The sequence below is a fragment of the Lacerta agilis genome, chromosome 1 (assembly GCF_009819535.1).
Source record: "Lacerta agilis isolate rLacAgi1 chromosome 1, rLacAgi1.pri, whole genome shotgun sequence".
NCBI classification, from domain to species: domain Eukaryota; kingdom Metazoa; phylum Chordata; class Lepidosauria; order Squamata; family Lacertidae; genus Lacerta; species Lacerta agilis.
In genome coordinates, this window is record NC_046312.1 from 62,878,629 (window position 1) to 62,898,219 (window position 19,591).

Sequence of the window (19,591 nt, forward strand, 5' to 3'; positions counted from 1 at the left end):
ACTCTAATCTCCTATGAAAATAACTCTTCCATATACAGTGGTACTTTGGGTTACAGATGCTTCAGGTTACAGACTTTGCTAACCCAGAAATAGTACCAGTTACAGGTAGGTAGACGTTATGGTCTGCCATAGTCAAAACAAAACAAAATAAAAAATTCCTTCCAGTAGTGCGGGGATAGCCGGCGCCTACCAGGCACCAGCTATGGGGCAGCCTGCGGACGGGACAGCCGGTAATTCCGGAGCCCGCTCCCACCGCGCCGTGAAGAAAGGGATCCGCTGGCTGCAATCTGAGGGTTGAATCTGTGAGTTCGTGGTGAAATTGCCTCGTGGATGTCTGCAGGCGTCTGTCTGGTCCAAAAAAGGTTCCGGAGAGGAAAACTAAGCTAAAAGGTGGCCAAAACCAAACGGCCAAATAAAAGACTTTAAAATAAAATGAAATAAAACAACGGAGACTAGAGTCTGGTGGAGAAGCCTACCACTGCCCTGTGTGGTTGGTTTCGCTTTCTGTTTGCAACTGGGCTTGCCACGCAACGATGTTCTTGCGCTTACTCCTCGGCTTTCTCCACACCACAAACAGGGAGCGGCAGCTATTTATTGGGGGAATAACCAACGTCATAATCAATACATCAACCAATAACAGTTCTGTTGCTGCCCTAAAAAAGGCGGGAAGAAGATTAACTGACCGTTGCCTAATTCAAAGTTGGAGCCACTTTCCCCCCCGTGGAGGGATCCCAGCAGTGAGTCGCCTGCTGGATCCTATTGCTACCTTTCCTTCCAAGGCGGAAGGACACAGCAAAAACAAGTACAAACAATTACAAATAAACATAAATAACCACAGGTGCGAATGCACCTGCAAAGTATATTCCCACACAGTAGCACCTTAGAGACCAACTAAGTTTGTTCTTGGTATGAGCTTTCGTGTGCATGCACACTTCTTTGCTTCAGGATGAGAACAGAAATAGCATGGCGGCGGCGCAGGAGGCCCCATTAGCTAGTGGTACCTCAGGTTAAGAACAGTTTCAGGTTAAGAACGGACCTTCAGAACGAATTAAGTTCTTAACCTGAGGTACCACTATACTAATACACTGTATATTTCCTTTCTTCAGAGCCCAGAATTTGCCTGTTCTCTAGAAACCACAGTGATTTACTGTGTTTTAAAGGAGAAAAGAACAAAAGGGGACTATCTACAAGACAATACAGTGACTTCATTGCTGCATAAGTGTCTGTGAAAACTCTTCTGTCGTTGCTTAATTCTCTAGCCAGTCTTTCTGTGCATGTAAACTCATGCAAATTTTTGAGCAAGGAAGCTTTTCTGCAATTTGCATTCGGTTTGCAATTGGCAAACCAGTGCTTATGTGTTGGGGGTGGATACTGAAGGACAGCATTTTTTCCTAATTTTGTTAATTAACAGTAAAACGCCATACAAGTCTACTCAGAAGAAAGTCCCATTGAGCTCCGTGGGGCATACTCCACAGCAAGTGGGAAGAGGATTGTAGCAACGTAGATTAGGCAGTGGGAGGTCATGGGCTTTATACCAGGCCAGGCAAATTGTCTTTCTAACCCAGCATTGTCAGTGGTTCTCTACAGCAGGTATTGGGGGGGGGGGGCTCTGGCTCTCCAAATGTTGCTGAACTATCGATCCTGTACATGTTTACTGGGCAACAAGTCCTCTTGAACTCACTGCCTCCCATACATAGGTAGGCTATAGGATATCCATTTCGCGCAAAGCCACCAGCAAACCCACACTACGTCGGAGTCGGGAACTTCCCACGGGACCTTTTCCACGTTGCAGCCCGTCCCCTCCCGCTTTCTTTCGCTGCTGGCTCCCGCCGGAGAAACCCGATCCGCCTTGCAAACGTGGCGGCCCAGCGGCCTCTTCTCGACACCGCCCACAGAGAGGCTCCTGTCCAATGGCAAGAGGCGTAGTATCTTGGAAGGGCGCGGGAGATCAATCGTTTGCGACCGCACTCCTGAATGGCTGGGAAGGGGGGGATTCCATCGCCCGGCCCAAATTAGGTCACCCGTGTGCATTCCTAATAGCAACACTTTTCCAGCCGGCCTTGTGCAATTGTGGGGGTGGGGGTGTGGGATCGGTGGCAGGAGTGCGATACCACGTTGAATCTTTTTTTAAGTGCATGAGGAGAGGGAGAGAGAGAGAGAGAGAAGGCGAGGGGGCACGTTTGCTGGTGCTGCTGGGCTGGGAACTCCGCTTAAGCACGTGGCAGGCTTTTTCAGGGAGTCCGCAAGAGTCGACTTGACCCTGCACCCCCTTGCTAGAAAGTTTAAGTTTCTGCGTCTTCGGTTCTTTGCAGTGCCCCGACATTGCCGCGCTCCCCCCACCCTCCTCCAGGATAGATCGCCCTTTGCCCAGTGCACACAATGGGCTCGAAAGCCTCTATCCGCTACCTCGCGGCGGGGCTGCTGCTGACGCTTTGCACCCGGGGGTCCTTGGGCGTCCCCACTTTCAGGAAGGAGAGGGGAATTCATCCGGAGCCCGAGCTCAGCGATCAGCAGCACGAAGACAACCAGAGCTTCCAGTACGACCACGAGGCCTTCCTGGGCAAAGAAGAAGCCAAAACTTTCGACCAGCTCACCCCAGAGGAGAGCAAAGAAAGGCTAGGGTAAGACCGACCTCTTCCTAGCCCCCATAAGTTACTTGACTCGGTGAAAGTTCCTTCGCTTTATTCCTCTCCCACCCATCTTCATCTTCCCAAAGTGGAAAATTAAAATTAAAAAAGGCGCGCCTCTTGAGTTTAAAACCAAAAGCAAAACCACGCTCTACGAAAAAAAGAAAGTTTTCGCTATGTCAGGTTGTAACTTTTAGCCCCAGGGAGTGTATTGTGAGTTCGACAGAGGGTGCTAGGTTGGGCAGAGACGGGAGAGCTCCCAGGATTTGCTGATAACGTGGCAGAGGGGAGCCCGCCCCTCTGTAGCTGCTTAGAATGAAGGGAGCGCGGAAGGGAGGGGGGAGAGAGATGGTTTCATTCTGGGAAAGTCAGAAAGTGCACTTGTGCGGGAAAGGAAAGGCGCTTTCGGATTCTGATCGTTCCCCACTTTGTGCAGTCGATTAAAAGCTGGTGGCGGCTCTTTTGAGTGAGAGATCACTTGGCCATAGGCGCTATGGGGAAAATAGTGATCACGAACGAGTGGCACTTGTTGCAGGAAAAACAAACAAACCAGCCATTAGGGTCCTTTGTCATCTTAAGAGATCAATAATGTTACTGCATCTTAAAAGACTAAGAATGATATTAGGCTTTCGTGGGCCAGAACCCACCTCATCCTATGCATGGAGTGTAAAGTTACATAAATTTGTGGGGGGGGGGATTATTGAATCAGATTCAAACAAGGTCTGGTGACAAGGGTAAAAGAAACCCTAATCCAAGCAGATGTGCCCCATTCCCAACTCAGTTGTAATGTACTGATAATGAATGGGCAAAAATTCATTTAAAAAACCCCCAAAACTATCTGTTAGAAATCAGTAGGGAAGCTTTTCAGTCCCTCTTGAAGTTCAGTAACTGCCTTGAAAGTTGTCATACTAAAGCCAAAAAGTTTTAAAGGAAGACGGATGAGTTGGAGTTTATAGATAAGTTAGGCACCATTGGACTTAGGTGAACAGTCGGAGAGTGCATATATCACTACAGAAAACATTTGCCCGTTGTAAAGGTTCATTTAATTGCTCTACTTTGCCAATCGAGTATCAGTTTGGGTGTGTGTCACACCCATATTGACTAGAACAATCCCCTCTGCAATCCTATTGATTTATTGTACTGTATTGTTATACCCCTGCTTTTTCCTCCAAGGAGCTCAAGCCTGTACTGTATCATTTTTATCTGCAAAACAATCCTTTGAGATAAGGTTAATTTGGAGTGACTGGCCCAAGATCATATAACGTGTTTCGCAGCAAAGTAGAGATTTGAACCTGGGTCTTCCCAGACCTAGTCCATCACTCTAACCATTATACCACACTAGCCCAGAGCTGGGATGGAAGGTAGAGGAGTATGGGTTTCCCTCAATGTTGAATGAGCACTCCAAGCTCAGAATGCAGTTGGCACACAGGTGCAAAGTGAGGCTCTGCTTCTGTCCACCTCTGAGTTTGGGGGGGGGGTAGGGGGGGTTTCTTCTGTTTCCCTTTCCCAACTCCGGGTTTAGGGGTAGAAAGAGGAACAGATTTCCCTCCTGACCTAATGCTGCATTTGGGGAAATAAAGGGAATGATATCTGCAGTAAAGTGGTAAAAATTGGTGTGAAAAGCATAGGCACAATAAAACGCTATTCATTCTTCACTGCTCTATCCCTTAAAACGGGCAGGGAAGCCCTTAGGCCAGGGTGTCCCCAGTACAAACAACCAGGGCAAAATCCGGTCAACTGCTGCCATTGAGATGACATGTGATTGAGAGGTTGGTGGTGCTACCCACTTGTCAGGCTGGGGTTGCAGATCCAGTTCCCAACTCGTGCCTTAAAAAAAAAAGTCCTTAATTTGTTCGGCACCAGTTTGCAAACTCGGAACACAGAGTAGGACAATGGAAGGAAGAGTTCATTATGCTGTATTATTCTTGCCATCTTGTATTTAGGCAATTTTATTGGCCCCATGGGGTAAATATTATAGTGCATAGGTTGGTCATTAGAGCTTCAACTTCCAGTCCCTCTGAAAAAGTTTGTGGAAAATTGTTGCAAGCACTTATCATCATATTGGCTTGGGTAGCTTGTTTCTCACAACATGACTATTCATAAGCACTGCAAGTTGGAAATTAAGATTTCTTCAAAACAGTCCAGCAATCTTTCATTCCACATTCATATCATTTATTTGAAACCAGTGTCTCCAGCTTTTTGCTGTTGCTTGCTACATCTGATCTGATCTTTGCGGCCTAGTTCAAATGGTGACCCTGTGTTGACTGTACCACTTCAGACTGCAAGGGGGAACTTATATAACTGAATGCTCTTCCATTAAAAAAAGAAATCCCTGCAAATAAACATCTAGATGTCAGGGAGAAAACCAAGCTAGAATGTCCTGGCATCTAATTTTGTGCATGGAAGTTTATTTGTTTTAGAGTTTTTATTAACATAATTTTAATAGTACAGAACAATCCTGCCCTCATCTCCTAGAGGAGACAAGGAGAGTCTAAGGTAAAATAAAAAACAAACTAGCAAACAATCTGTAAGTAAGCATCAGGAAGTACAGTATCAAAATTCAATTCCACAATGATCATAGCAGCCAGAAAGTTTTGTATGCTGCTGGGAGATGTATTTCATCTTTGCTTGCATAAACAATAAAACAGTGCTAGTCTGCCTCAAAAGAATCTTTATAGTTTGTTCCTCCAGCCAGATGTGGATTATTTGTTAATTTTTCCACCCAAATGACTCTCCAAACTGCCTTCTACTAATTATCTATTTGTATTTTTCTTTTGTGACCCACCCTGTGATCTTCGGATGAAGGGCGGTATACAAATAAAACAAACAAATAGTAGTGTGGTGCCATTTATGTCCTTCCAATATTGAGCAACAACTAGCTGGGCAGCTGCAAGGCAATAACCAATTAGAAGTTTGAAATGACAGTCCCTTTTGATGTTTTGACCAATTTCAGAAATTTCAATAGTTGCTGTCCAGTCACCTTAGTGATTTCTACAAAGGCCACAGTCTAAAACTGCGACCCTTTTTCACAAGTCCCCCAAATAAGCTGGAACGATCCTGGTTCCTTACATCCTCTCCAACATAGCCCCAAGTTAGATACCATCTTCATTTGAAACAGTCTCATAGGAACAGTTGCAGGTAGGTAGCCGTGTTGGTCTTCCATAGTCAAAACAAAATAAGAAATAAAAAAGTCTCATAGGAGTCATATACCGTATATACTCGAGTATAAGTCGACCCAAATATAAGCCGAGGCACCTAATTTCCCTACAAAAATGTGGGAAAGCTTATTGACTCAAGTATAAGCCGGTTCACCTTTGCCACTATGGTAGAGGAGGAACGAGCAGCCCAAAGCAGCCCTTTGGGCTGCTCCTTCCTCTTCCTCCTTTGCTGCTGTGGAGCTCACCCCGTCGCAGGGTTTCGAACCACCATTCTTCTGATCAGCAAGCCCTAGGGCTCTGTGGTTTAACTCACAGCGCAATGTTCCCTTGTGTTATACAGAGAAGGCTGGGATCCTGTCCTGTTTAAGCAGGAGCCAGGGAAAGTGAGCACCTGTGGGGTTTTAATACTTCCTTAACTGATAGGCTTTCTGCCTTCTGGGGTCTAAAGTTTGCATTTATGTGAGCAGTTCAGGAATGGAACAAGCTGCCTGGGGAGAGTAAAGAACCACCGTTCTTGTACACTTCTTAAGGAATGGTTGACTTGAGTATAAGCCGAGGGCAGCTTTTAAAGCACAATAAGTGTGCTGAAAAACTAGGCTTATACTCAAGTATATACGGTACATTGTTTGCATAATTTTTAATGTTTGTTCCCTTGTGTTTGATGATCCCAATTTAAATGGGAATTTTAACCATTAAGGATTTCCAGCAATTCAGTCAAAATGTTCCAACCTGACTCCCGCATTTGTCTCAGGCCCTCTGCAGAGTCCACATCAATGATAAGAAGTAAATTATCAATACGGGATACCAACCCCTTCCCTTTGCCATCAGAGGTCATGGAAGTTTTTGATCATGTGAACCCCCAACTACAGTCTGAAGTGGGACAGTCCACATACAAGTTTGCCATCTATTCTAAGCCTTTTAGGAAAATTTAACTTGTATGCTAACTCTGACTTGCCAGCCCTTTTCTATCTCATTGGAACAGAGAAGAAGCAGGGAAATGTATGAAGCAGGGAAAATCGTAGCAACACATAGGAAGTTGTCTTACTTAGGGTCTAAGTTTAGACCCTTGGTCCATCTAGTTCAATATTGTCTTTGCTGACTGTCAGTGGTTCCCCAGGTCTTCGGATGGATTTTAGCCCTACTAGCCTGCCACTGAGCAACAGCAGGCTGGAGAAGATTTAAACACTGCGCTGACTGCAATTTGTAATACAGTAGTCATTTTGCTACAGTAAGCAGAGAAGGGGAGCTTGCATGCTTATTGCATTTCTAAGCAGAACATTCTTCTCTAATGATAAATGTTTCTGTGGTTTTCTTTCTCCTACTGACAGTGGGAAAATGTCACATTTTCCAGCAAGTGTGGAAACGCAGTTCCACATGCTTGATCAACAATATTTCATTAGAAGAGCTTTTGACAGAGAATGACAAGAACAATCCAACTGTGACTCAGAATAAGTTGTTGGCTACATGAAACTCCTTCTCTTCCCCAACCCACTTTCTGAGAGATAGTAGAGAACAAATGCCCACCTTGAAAGGCCCTGGGAGGGTGTTCTTGGAAGATAAAAATCTGTGGAGAAATTTCTTCTGACTCCTACTGATCTGTCTTCAAATTCAAAACTTCTAGTCTGTGGCTGGCAATCAGTGTTACTCTGAGTGTTACTCAGAATAAACCCACTGAAATTGATTAACATAGCTAGGTCCATTAATGTGTCTACTCCTAAGTACTCAACTAAGTTGAGTACCACACTATGTCATTTATTCAGAAATGGGTCATCATAGGTACCATTTGGAAGCCCTGTCTCTTGCAAACATGCTTGTTCAAGAGAACCCTGCAGAAATGTTTCAGTTTCTCATAATCCAGTTTACTTTTTTCATTACTGCAGGAAAATTGTTAATCGAATTGATGATAACAAAGATGGCTTCGTCACCACAGAGGAACTGAAAAACTGGATTAAGCGAGTGCAGAAACGCTACATCTTCGAAAACGTGGCAAAAGTCTGGAAGGATTATGACCTCAACAAAGACAACAAAATTTCTTGGGAAGAATACAAACAAGCCACATATGGCTATTACCTTGGTGAGTAAATTTGAGAGACAAAATTGAACCAGCATACTTGGGAATCCCAGGGTGATAGCCGACATGTTTGCCCACCTGTCTTAGCATGTCAGGAAATCACAGTTCAATGGAAGATTCAGAAGCAAATTCATAGTTTGCTCCTGATTCTTCACTTCCAGCTGCAGATGTGGAAGGAGAATCTTGCACTGCTTTCCATGCCTAAAGCAAAGCTTATATATATATATATATAGCGCTGAAAGTAAGCCCCACTTGTCGCAGGATTCACCTGCAGTTAGGGACTCCTGAGTGGAACCAGTTCTGGCAGAACTTTTATTTGTCAGAGCCTGGGGGGAAATGGTTTCCGATGCACTTAACCAGGCCTGAGGACCAAATGTTCCTCACCTGTAATCTGAGTACTAGCTGTGCATGTCAGAGCCAGACGGTCGTCAGTTCTGTCCCCAGTGGGTCAGATAGTCTAAACCAATGCCTACGCAACCACTCACATATCTTGTATTTTAATAAAGTTGTGGCCAAAATTTATGCCAAAAACCAAACCAAAATTAATGTTTCTGGTGTGAGTTATTTACTGGAGGGTGGTTGGGGACCTCAACACGCAACAGGAGCAGTGCATTGCACTCAAGACCTGCTATGGGGCTTCCCAGAGGCATCTTCTTGGAAGCACAGTGCTGCATAAGATAGACCTTTGGTCTGATTTCTTACTTCTAGAAGGGTTCAGGTCAGATTCAAGTTACATGTCATCTGTAGGCATCACTCAGGCCTTTGTTACATACTCACCAGTCCTGTTTGTCTCCATCTTGTCTTCTCTGGTTTTCTAGAAAACCCAGCCGAGTTTGAAGATGCAACAGAGCAGCACAATTTCAAGAAAATGATGCCCAGGGATGAAAGAAGATTCAAAAGAGCTGACCTGGATGGTGATTCCGAAGTCACTCGTGAGGAGTTCACAGCTTTCCTTCACCCAGAGGAATTTGAGCATATGAAAGACATTGTTGTTCTAGTAAGCAGCAGAAAAGCCAATCTCATTTCTTTTGGTTTCCGTTTATTAAAGAGGTTTGAAAGCCGGCTTCCTCATCTTTCAGGGCAAGGTTTCCCAGACAATAGTCGTCAGCTATTTCAACAGGAAGGAAAGCTGTTTAAATAATCCTGCTTTGGTTATTTAAACGTGACCTGCTTGGTGACCTCCCTAATATGTTGATCAATATCACACGAATAGCTAGAAAGCTTGGAAGCAAAGTGGAAGGTTAGACCTGAACCAGTTTTGCCCGGAATGTTGTCATCTTTAAGTGTGCTACTGAGCACTTCTGTCAGACAAGCAACCTGATTTTATCATACTACATTGGCTGAAACAACAGTGTGGGGATTTTTTTTTTTAAATTGATACTGTAGCTAATGCAGCATCCTGTGTTAATCAATGCAGCCAGAACTGCACATTTCTGTTGCACCTGCCTTTGGTAAACCCTTTCAGCCTCCTGGATTTTATAGGCACATCACTGCTTCAGCAAGACAATGCAGGTCCATTGTAGTGGCCTATGAGATGAGGTTTGCAGAGTCACCTGCTCTTCCTCAGATGTCCCTTATTCAGGGACTTGCTAGGAACACAGAAAGCTGCCTTGTATGGCTCAGTAGTTTCTGGACCAGGTATGGGGAACCTGTGGCCCTCCAGATGTTCTTGGACTCCCCCATAATATGGCTAATGGGCAGGAATAATGGTTCCCCATCCCTGGTCTGCACTGACTGGAAGCAGCTCTCAAGGGTATCAAGACAAGAGTCTTTCCCAGCCCTGCATGGATATCCATGGAGTTAACCCAAGACCTAATGCGTGTAAAGCATGTTCTCAGTTACTAAGCTACAGCCCCTTTTTTAGTTGTAGGGACTGGGTACATTCCTGATTTAGATGACAGAATAGAATTATTTTATTCTAGACCTTTGTTTATTTATTTATTTATTTTGTTGTGAACCTCCCTGATATCTATGGGCATAGGGTGGTAAAATAAACAATAGATTAAATATTTATTTTATTATTAAGCTTAGAATAAGCTTTTCTTTAATTTCATAAGATATTAATTCATTTCTAGCAGTCCCCATCACTTATCAAGGTTTATTGTGAAGCTATATATATATATATATCTGTAGGATATGTTCTATTTTAGTTGTTTGGTGGATTTTTAAATTAATACACTTTTATGAGTTTGGGGGTTTACTTTTGGGGGATTTTTAAGCTTAGGGAAAATATTTTCTCTTTGTCAATATCATTATTGATATTTCCGTGTGTGTGCGTGTGTGTGTGCGCGTGCTTTTGTTTTACAGACTTTACCCTTGATGTAATGTGACAGCTCAGAATGAAATGGTTTTATAATCAGTTTGGGCAACAAATACACACCTCTGCAATGACAGCTTTCCCCCCTTATTTTGACAGGAAACCCTGGAGGACATAGACAAAAATGAAGATGGATTTGTGGATCAAGATGAATACATTGGTAAGCCGCAGCAAGGGGATTTCCAATATTTATAATTTTATTTTAAAAAGTTTTATTATGGCTAGTTTGGACAGTCTTCTCCCCAAGTCAGGGGAGAAAGAGGCATGTGACATTTGTCATGTGTAGTTTGGACCTCAGATTACCAAACTACATGGTACCCTCTGTGGTTCTCTCAGTGGAAGTGGGCGCCTTTGGAGTGCTGGTCGTGTCAACCCCATACATTACAAAAAGGAATGTTCTGGATGCATAGCAATGAAGCAGGCCCCTGTTGATTCCCCTCATGTTCTTGTATTTTCAAAGTACCATTGGCATTTGTCACAGAGTGCTTAATGTTGCTCAGTACTAAGGATTTAATATGAGAGAAGTGATTCTTGGGGCACTGAGGGTCCCCCCCCCCAAGTCTCTCTAAAAGCCATCCGGTTTCATGTAGATGATTTTTGTTTCCCCAAGTTTCCTTCTGCCTTTTATTCCCTTTCCCACTATTGCTCGTTTGATTCTGATGTTATTCACACAGACACTTGCTGGCAGAGACAAGATGCAATGTTGCTCTGGGTCCTTTTTCTTCCCATACTTCTGAACCTAGCATAAAAGATTGTGATTGCATCGTAAGAGGGGATCTTGAAAGAGTTGTGACTTCTCCAGCCTTAGAAGAAACCTACTGAGTGAAAGGCATTAGGGCCAAAGTTCTCCTTTACGCTTTATTATTATTATTATTATTTTTTAAAAAAATGTTTCTCCATCAGGATGAATAACAAAAGGTGATAAAGCAACATGGAACCTTATCAAAATGCTACATAGATAGCATAACAAATACAACTCTGATAGTAAAAACCAAAATAGAGATGCAGTATTTGGTCTTTTGTAGAAAAGGAGGGTGGGGGGCTTTTGCTGAGCCACTGAAGGCAAGAACCTGGGTCAGTTGTTTGTGAGCATAAGAAACAAGGAGTGAATGGACAATCCCTGGTATGAGACGGATTGCAAAATGTTGCTGAGGCCATTTCGTTGTTTTAGTAATCTATATGTCCTTATTTGCTTTGCCCAGGTATTTGACTGAAATGGAAATATCCAATTGTAGTTTAGCTTGTTTTATGATGTAGCCCTTAGTCTGCTTAGTCTATTCATTGGACTGGTTTTTGATGAATTCTCTTCATTTTTGTATATTGGGAGGAACATCATGATCATTTGTCTGCAGAAGCACTTCCACTTGCTAAACAGAACAATCTTTCTCGGGGTTCCAACCTCCCCCAGAGTCCATAGGGTGTGGCCCACACAGGAAGAAAATAGGGGTGGAAAGCCTGTTGCAATAGCAGGACTTGTTGTGCTAGCTCACGCTAGTGAAATTGCTTAGTTGAAACTGGCCCATTTCTATGTTTTTCCCCCTGTATATTTTTATTATTTTATTGTTCCCTGCTCTGGGATTGAAATATTCAGTGAAGAGCTGGTTATAAAATCTTAAATAAATAAATAAATAGAAATAAATACAGCATATGGAAGAGGTAAAGAGAGTAAGTAGCAGGTAGGATCTTATTTTTCCACTTGAAGTATAGTCGGATTTCCATAAAAGTGACGGATAGAATATGGATTGTTTCCAATACCTGTGTGAATGACAACAGTCATTCAGTGGACAAACAGGAATATGCCTTTTCCTGCACTGTGTGCAATGCAGTGTGTGATGTGCACTCTCCACAAATGGAAGCCCTTACTAATGGTTGCCCACTTCACATGATTTCTCCTTCCTCATGAGAAATTATGAGATTCCACCTTCCTTGCATACAGAACCACTGTCATTATTTTACATGTGTGGAGGAGAGGGGAGGATACTCCTCTTTTATGCAAAGACTCTTGCCACTTTGGCCAGCAGCTGGAGTGGGCCTAGATATTTGGGGGGGGGGGGTTGTATTAACTTTCAACAGCACTAAGGCTGTATAAGCTTGCCAATGGCCAGGGGGATAATCCCCATGTAGATCTCAAAGTCTGACAGATACCATCAGCCTCCACGTCGGTTTTCATTACCACCATCGTATGGCTTAATTGAGCATTACAAATACGTTGACAAAAGTTAAAAGCCTACATCACTTTTTACTAGACTGCCCACCGACAAAAATCCTGATGTAAATCATTTGTGGTATATAAGCAGCATGAAGCAAACAAACTCTGTAGATGTAGAAGATGTTTGTGCCTGCTTATCTGGAGGCAGTTCTCATTCTTTATAGGTGAGCGGTGATTTTCAAGGCCAAGTTAATTGTGCCCAAAATAGATGGTATGATGGGAATGCAGCTTTTCTTTAGGTGTTTGGATGGAGCATTGTTCTCCATCTTTTCTGGCAGGTCTTCATAAGGTAGTGCAGAAGTGAGCAAGCCCAGGCCTGGTACCTAATGTGGCCCTTTAGGCCTCCTTATATGGCCCCTGGAACTTTCTTGAGGCCACGCCCCTCACTGAGCCCTGCTTTTCACCCTGAATGTTGTTCCTTGGCTGTAATATGTCCTTGAACTTTGCTAATGCCTCTTGCTTGTCTAGATGGAAGAGAGGGAGGCCTGGTGAGCTGGAAAAGCTTCCCCACCCTTGAGGTAGCAGAACAGTTATTGAATGGTATGGGCGTAGTGATAACAGTGAAGGTACAGGTAACTCATAGCAGTGTTCCATCTCGCGAGGGTAATTTACACAGTGGATAGCTGGAAAATGACACCTCTTTCTAATACACCATATATAATGACTTGTATCTCCAAAGATGCCCTCAAAATTACCTACTAAGTTGTACTTACTGGCTTTGCATCATCTTACACCATTTCCTGCTCTTCATGTAGCCTACTGCTTTGTTTTGTTGTGGGGAGGAAATTGCAGATCAAGAATAGCAGATCTAGCTTGTAGGAAAGGGAACGGCGTATATACGTTGTGTGAGATATTTAAGCTTGTGGGGGGTTGCCTCCTTATGGTGGTGATTGGCATTATTACCCTGACAGCAGCTGGCACAGCAAAATGCTGAATGAAGATAAAGACGAGATGGCCTACCACCAAGCAAATACAAAATAGGCATAGAGAGCAGGTAATCATTGTGAAAGTATTTAGAGTGAAGCCTCCGCTCCCCAGGATTTATAACCAGGAGAGGTTAAGAATGGAAGAAAGTGTAATAAATAACAATAAATAATAAACATGACACTGTTTCCTCTCAGCTGATATGTTTGCTCATGAAGATGGTGGTCCAGAACCTGACTGGGTAATAACTGAACGGGAGCAGTTTGCAGATTTTCGGGATCTCAACAAGGATGGGAAGATGGATAAAGAGGAGATACGACACTGGATTCTCCCACAAGACTATGATCATGCACAAGCCGAAGCCAGACACTTAGTATATGAGTCGGATGTTGACAAGGTACTTAGGTCTCTCACAGAGTTCATGAATGGTACATTATTGGTTTACTTGCTGCCATTTTGTATAATGTCAACCTACCAAGAGTCAAACCTTAAGGACTCTGTAAGGAGATCACTAAATTTTTTTGATATAAATGTGATAACGTTAATGCCACGCACTGATCATTCAGGAAACACAGAAAAGGTAAACTATGGTAGAAGTGGGAGAGATCTAAATGTTAGACCCAAATGATAAGAGTTTACATTAAGTGTTCTAATTCTGAGATCAATGTGTGGTCATATTTGCATAGAATTCTGTGTGCTGTATTAACTTTTCATATCAGTGGAAGTGTGCAGATAAATTCCACAGAACTTTCAATGCCTACAATTCATGATACCTATATGCTACCTCCATATATGCCTTTGGATTGCCAGTTATTGGTGAGCGGCAGCAGAAAAATGTTGGTGAACTACATGGGCCTTTTATCTGATCCAGCAGGGCTCTTTCTATGTTCTAATCCTGCCGTTGTAATGAATGGAGAAACATTTTATGCTGGAGGAGCCCATCAAACTCCATAATACAGAAGGGGACTGGGCTTGACTGTTTCAGAGACACTCCCTACTCTGAAACTAGAAATATGAAAGATAGTGGTATAGGCTGGGTCTGGGTGTGTTATTTGATTGATATGTTTATATCCCCTGCCTTCTCCCACATCCATGCCAATTCAGCATATAAGAGAAACAAATTCTAGCAATAAAACTTGATAAAGTAAAATCTTTATAAACTTTATAAATTTACTCTATAAAGTTAAATCCTACAAATACAAAACTAATATGTTCTAAAAATCCCAAGGACAGCCTAAAATTGACATAAGATAGTCCAGGGTAATAGATCAGCCTCCACTACAAATTTCAAAAGAGTGCTCTTAGTGTTCCAGTCAGTCTACCATGTCCCCCTCTGGGACACTCTATTCCATCTTCATTTTGTTGGCCAAGAGTCTGTCGGCATTCTGAGAACACATAGTATTCATTTATTTAATTTTGGCAGGGATTGGGGGGGTGGGTGGTTTGTCACTAAATACTTTTATACTTTGGTAAACCTCATAGCTCTATTGACATTTGGTTAAACACAAAGAGTGCTTATGTTGCCCACTCTTTGAGTAAACTCAGCTTATGAGTATATTGCCTCATGCCATGAGGGTCTTTTCTTAGTGAATCACAGAGCAGAATAAAGTTCTGTTGTTTTTAGACACAGCACTCAAACCCTTTAATAGAAGCTCAGTTTAGAGAATACTAAAGACTTTCCTTTCCACCCCCTCCAGGACCACATGTTAACCAAAGAAGAGATTCTGGACAACTGGAATATGTTTGTTGGAAGCCAAGCAACAAATTATGGAGAAGACCTCACAAAAAACCATGATGAGCTATGATGTTTTTTGAAAAGCAAATACACTAGAGACTTGGATCATGTTTTCCTGTATATAACCAAAGTAATAGTGGCTATTTTAGCAGATTATATTTTTAATAAGGCTATTTTTAGTATTGTTGAATATACAATAGGTTTACCACTTTTTAATTGCACATTTTTATTATACATTTCAGTATAATTTTGGGGATGCACTTTTCAGTTACAGCTTTTGATACACTTTCACCTCAGCCATAAATACTGAGACTTGGAATTCTCACTGACATTGGTGAGACTTAGCTTGTAAAATGTAGTATGTAAGATGAGTAGCCTCATAGGATATCCTTGTATGTTGTTGACCTATACCAGGGGTCAGCAAACTTTTTCAGCAGGGGGCCGGTCCACTGACCCTTAGACCTTGTGGGGGGCCGGACTATATTTTGAAAAAAATATGAACGAATTCCTATGCCCCACAAATAACCCAGAGATGCATTTTAAATAAAAGCACACATTCTACTCATGTAAAAACACTAGGCAGGTCCCACAAATAACCCAGAGATGCATTTTAAATAAAGACACATTCTACTCATGTAAAAACACGCTGATTCCCGCAGGGAGTAACTCCTGTTAAACTTGGTGGGACTTCTGAGTAGACACATGCAGGATTGCACAATAGGTAGGATAGTCTTCCTGACATGCTGGTTTCCTTTGGTAGAGGAGACTTTTTCATAAGGACAGAAGAAGAACAACTGTACTGAATCAGGCCATCTGTTCCAGCATCCTGTTCTTGCAGAGGCCAACCAAATGCCCATGGGAAGCCTTGAAGCAGGACCTAAACGCAACACCACTTTCCTCCCTTGGGATTTCCATGTGTACAGAGTTTGGGCTTCCCATCCACTTCCATGGCAGTGGTGACTTTCACATTCCCTTGCAGATGGAGAAGCCCTGAGTGGAGGGAACTGTATGAATGGTTGGAAGCTCCTGCCTTGGCTTAAAGACATCGTCCTAAATTAGATCCAATAAATCTCATTGGCATTTGAAAGACAGCATTGCCACATGGTGTGATGTTTCTGTTCAAACAGCAGAGCTGCTGCTTTCTACACTTTCTCTGTGTTTGGTAGAGCGATATACTTCATATTTATGAAGTGGGTTTTGCCGAATATTATGGGTGGATAGCAGGCATTTCACAGTGGAAATGAAGGCACACCGCATTTCCAAACTGGGCCTTTTGTGAGCATTCAAGAGCCTTTGAACTTTGTATTGAATCTCCAGAGAGGCTATACAGCACAAGATTCTGAGTTTGTTGTATGTGTGTATATACATATGCATTGCCACTTTAAGGAGGTTTTATGCTATCAGCTAATAAAAGCTTTTAATTTAGGGGCTTAGAGAGGAGTTGTATTTCAGAATGCATATGAGCTGTTGCATATGATACAATTGCATTTTTTCCTGTATTGACTTGAAGATGCGAACGATAAAAAATATTACCTCTTTTGGATGATTTAAAGGTCTTAAACTGGGAATGAAGAAGGGTTTCATACAAAATCTTAAAATGCTAGTTTGCCCATGTCCTGATGAAATTTTCCTGCCTGTGATAACAAGTGGGGAGGAAACATACAGCATAGAATGTTAACATGCAATGTAATTTGTATATCAAGGGGCAGGGTTTATCCCTTGCTCCTCCCTGATAGCTGTTTACTACTGCCGTGTAAGAGTAATACTTTTTCCAATTTCTTTCCCCCCCCCCTCTCCTATCTGCAAACTAGACTAAGAGTGCCTCTTTCAAAATGGCACAAAGCTGCATTTTGTGAAATGCATTGTTAGTGACATGGAGGTGAGAAGTGGAATCGCTGCAAACACCACTGCTCCCCCCCCCCCAATAGCTGTCAATTTTCCCTTTTTTTGTGGGAAATTCCCTTATTCCAGCGCCGTTTCCCATTGCAAAAATAGGGAAAGTTGATAGCTATGGCCATTTCCCAATGCAAACAAAAGGAAGGTTGACAGCTCTCCTCTCCCCCCCGGCTGCAAGAAACTCACACTTTTTTCTGGGCAATGGGTACAATAAGGGAATACACTCTGGAAGTGAGAAAACTGAAGATTACTAGCTAGGCAAGCCAATGAATGGTTACCAAGCCCAACCACAGTTTGTGGAATCTTGCTGGGGACCCTCAATTGCCTGTATCTCCCTGATGTAGGTCCCATATATGTTTGGAGATGCGCAAGGCAACTGTATAGAGTAGGAAAAGGGTTTTTAGAGAGGGCTCACTGACAGATTCTTGTTTGAGCCTTAAGTAAGGTGATTCTTACTTAATTTTAACAATAAAATAGCCTCATGGATTTATTTACTGGAACTAGACCATTCTCTGCACAATAGGTGTTAGGCATGCTGGAGCTTTTCATTGCCCTGGCCTACCAGATCCCCATGTGTTCAGCCCCCCACTCAAATGTTCATGCCCCTGAAGATTGGTGTAAGGAGCTGCCACCAGAAGATCTCCAAAAGGCAGTGAAAAACAATCCAATTAATTTTGGATTTTAATCACTTCAGTAACACATTGGAGCCTTGGTTATAGTGTAAGGTGATTTTTTTTAAGGGGTAAAGCACTTTTCCTAATAGGACCAACCTTGAAATATTTAGGCAATCCGTACTTAGGCACAATCTGTTTCAACTGGAAACTAGCACTGGTGACCCACAAAGCAATAAACATGCACACAGCTGTTACTACTGCATGCTTCTGCAACTTCAGTAACAGTGAATATGTGCAGTGTACTAAATTCTCCTTTCAAGCTCAATGCACCGAGGAAGAGTAACTCTAAAAGAGACTAGGGCTCCTGGGTTTAAATTTAACACTATTTAAGGAAAGCAAACCTTTGCTAGGGGACATAGCTGTTAACATTGTGATTTTTCAAGCATTAGGGTTCTAATGGGGTTTGACTGTTCCAGAGATAACATATTTTTTTCTAGGTAACATATATCAAGTCCGATTACGAGCAAAAGCTACAAAATTTTACTGTAATGTGAAATACTGTAATGTCAGATAGCATTATTTATCTGCTTAATATGACAAAAAGCATTAATTGCTGGGAGCCATGATTCAGTCCAGCAATATGGAAATCCATTTTGTGCTTATCTCATCAGTTGTTGCAGAGTTTTCCTAATGAATTGTGATGTGAGATTCTGCTGGGAAATGTGTTTGTCCCCCCCCCCCCACCTGCAGGTTCATTGTGCTCACTGTTGTGACATAGATCCTCCATTAACTAAATGTTTTTATTAAGGTAGTGCCACGACACATCACGGGCGCATCTCTTTCCTCTTCGATATCTGGAATAGCCGTAATCATTACTCCACATGCAGTTTTAATTATTAGGATTTACCAAACGGACTAAGTGGCTAATGTTCATTGTTTTAAAAGTCCCTCTTAACTTATTCAATCAGATTAAATGTGTCATCCATTTCCAATCAAGGTGGTATGCATATATCCCACAGGAAAGAGAAAATGCAGCACACTCTGATCTAATGACTTTTACATAAAGGTTGCCTTAATGCTTTACATTTTGCAACACAGAAACTGATCTTAATTCCCACTGAAGTCAGTGGTAAGTTTCTCATAAAACTGAGGAGAGGGGCAGAAACCACACCTTCTTCCTGGTTAATAGTGATCATTGACTATAAGAAAAACTAGTTACTTTTACACACACACACACACACACACACACACACATTTGACCTCAAGTGCATATGCCCATGGTCACGTAGACCCCATTAACTGGATGCATATTTTGATGTGGATGCCTGGAGGTGGTGGCCACGACCACTTTGGCCACACCTGCCACTGGCATATGTCTCCCAGAGGGTTGGTGAAAAGACAGTAGCGGCCAATGTGGTGGGGCAGAATTCCCCTTCATCCACACCAGTATTGCTGCAGCTTACCCGGTGATGTAGGAGCCAACTCCTAGAGGCCAAAGATCCCTCCAATAAAATATTTGAGGAGGCTGCCCCCCCCCCAAGTTGATGGGCATTGCCATTCAAATGGTGTATGTGCACCACACCATGTGATCAATTATGTGGGGTGGGGCTTACCTGTCCCCCAATACTTTAACACCCTTTGCGATCTGGCTGTATGAGTGGAATGGATTGTTATAGCCCAGAGAGTCACCAAATCTCACACAGGAAGGATGAATTGTCTGATTCCAAATAACATGAAGTGACTTTGTAGACAAACTGCAGAAGCTTGCCCTCCTAATGGTCAAACTAGGTGTTATGTGAACCCAGTGTTTTAAATTGTATATTTAGGATTCATCACTTCTCTCTTGTAGGAAAAAAAAGCTATGTGGGCCTCTAATCTGCATCAGAAGTGCAATGTTGGAAGCGAGGTTCCTAACCACGCTATTTTCCTGTTGAAAACTATCCCTGAAGCTACTAGATTCCCCCAAAGCAGTATAGTTAAGAAAAGTATATTGTATTGCTTTTCCTTGTAGAGAAATAGACTCCGTTGGTCCACTGAATT

At 42.6% G+C, this 19,591-nt stretch overlaps 1 protein-coding gene across 1 annotated transcript; it reads left to right on the top strand.

Annotated features, from left to right (window-relative positions):
- The first annotated feature begins 2,150 nt into the window (after positions 1-2,150).
- RCN1 (reticulocalbin 1) lies at positions 2,151-15,465 on the top strand. The gene is made up of 6 exons (XM_033151551.1): positions 2,151-2,621; positions 7,666-7,859; positions 8,675-8,853; positions 10,273-10,333; positions 13,504-13,703; positions 15,004-15,465. The coding sequence occupies exons 1-6, from the start codon at positions 2,380-2,382 to the stop codon at positions 15,109-15,111; spliced, it is 984 nt and encodes a 327-aa protein (XP_033007442.1). The 5' UTR covers positions 2,151-2,379; the 3' UTR covers positions 15,112-15,465.
- The last annotated feature ends 4,126 nt before the right edge of the window (positions 15,466-19,591 follow it).

Excerpts from the sequence above, each read along its gene's own strand:
- RCN1 (XM_033151551.1), top strand. The coding sequence starts at position 2,380 with ATGGGCTCGAAAGCCTCTATCCGCTACCTCGCGGCGGGGCTGCTGCTG. Across the intron at positions 7,860-8,674 it reads CACATATGGCTATTACCTTG|AAAACCCAGCCGAGTTTGAA; the intron begins GTGAGTAAATTT and ends CTGGTTTTCTAG. Across the intron at positions 8,854-10,272 it reads TGAAAGACATTGTTGTTCTA|GAAACCCTGGAGGACATAGA; the intron begins GTAAGCAGCAGA and ends TTATTTTGACAG.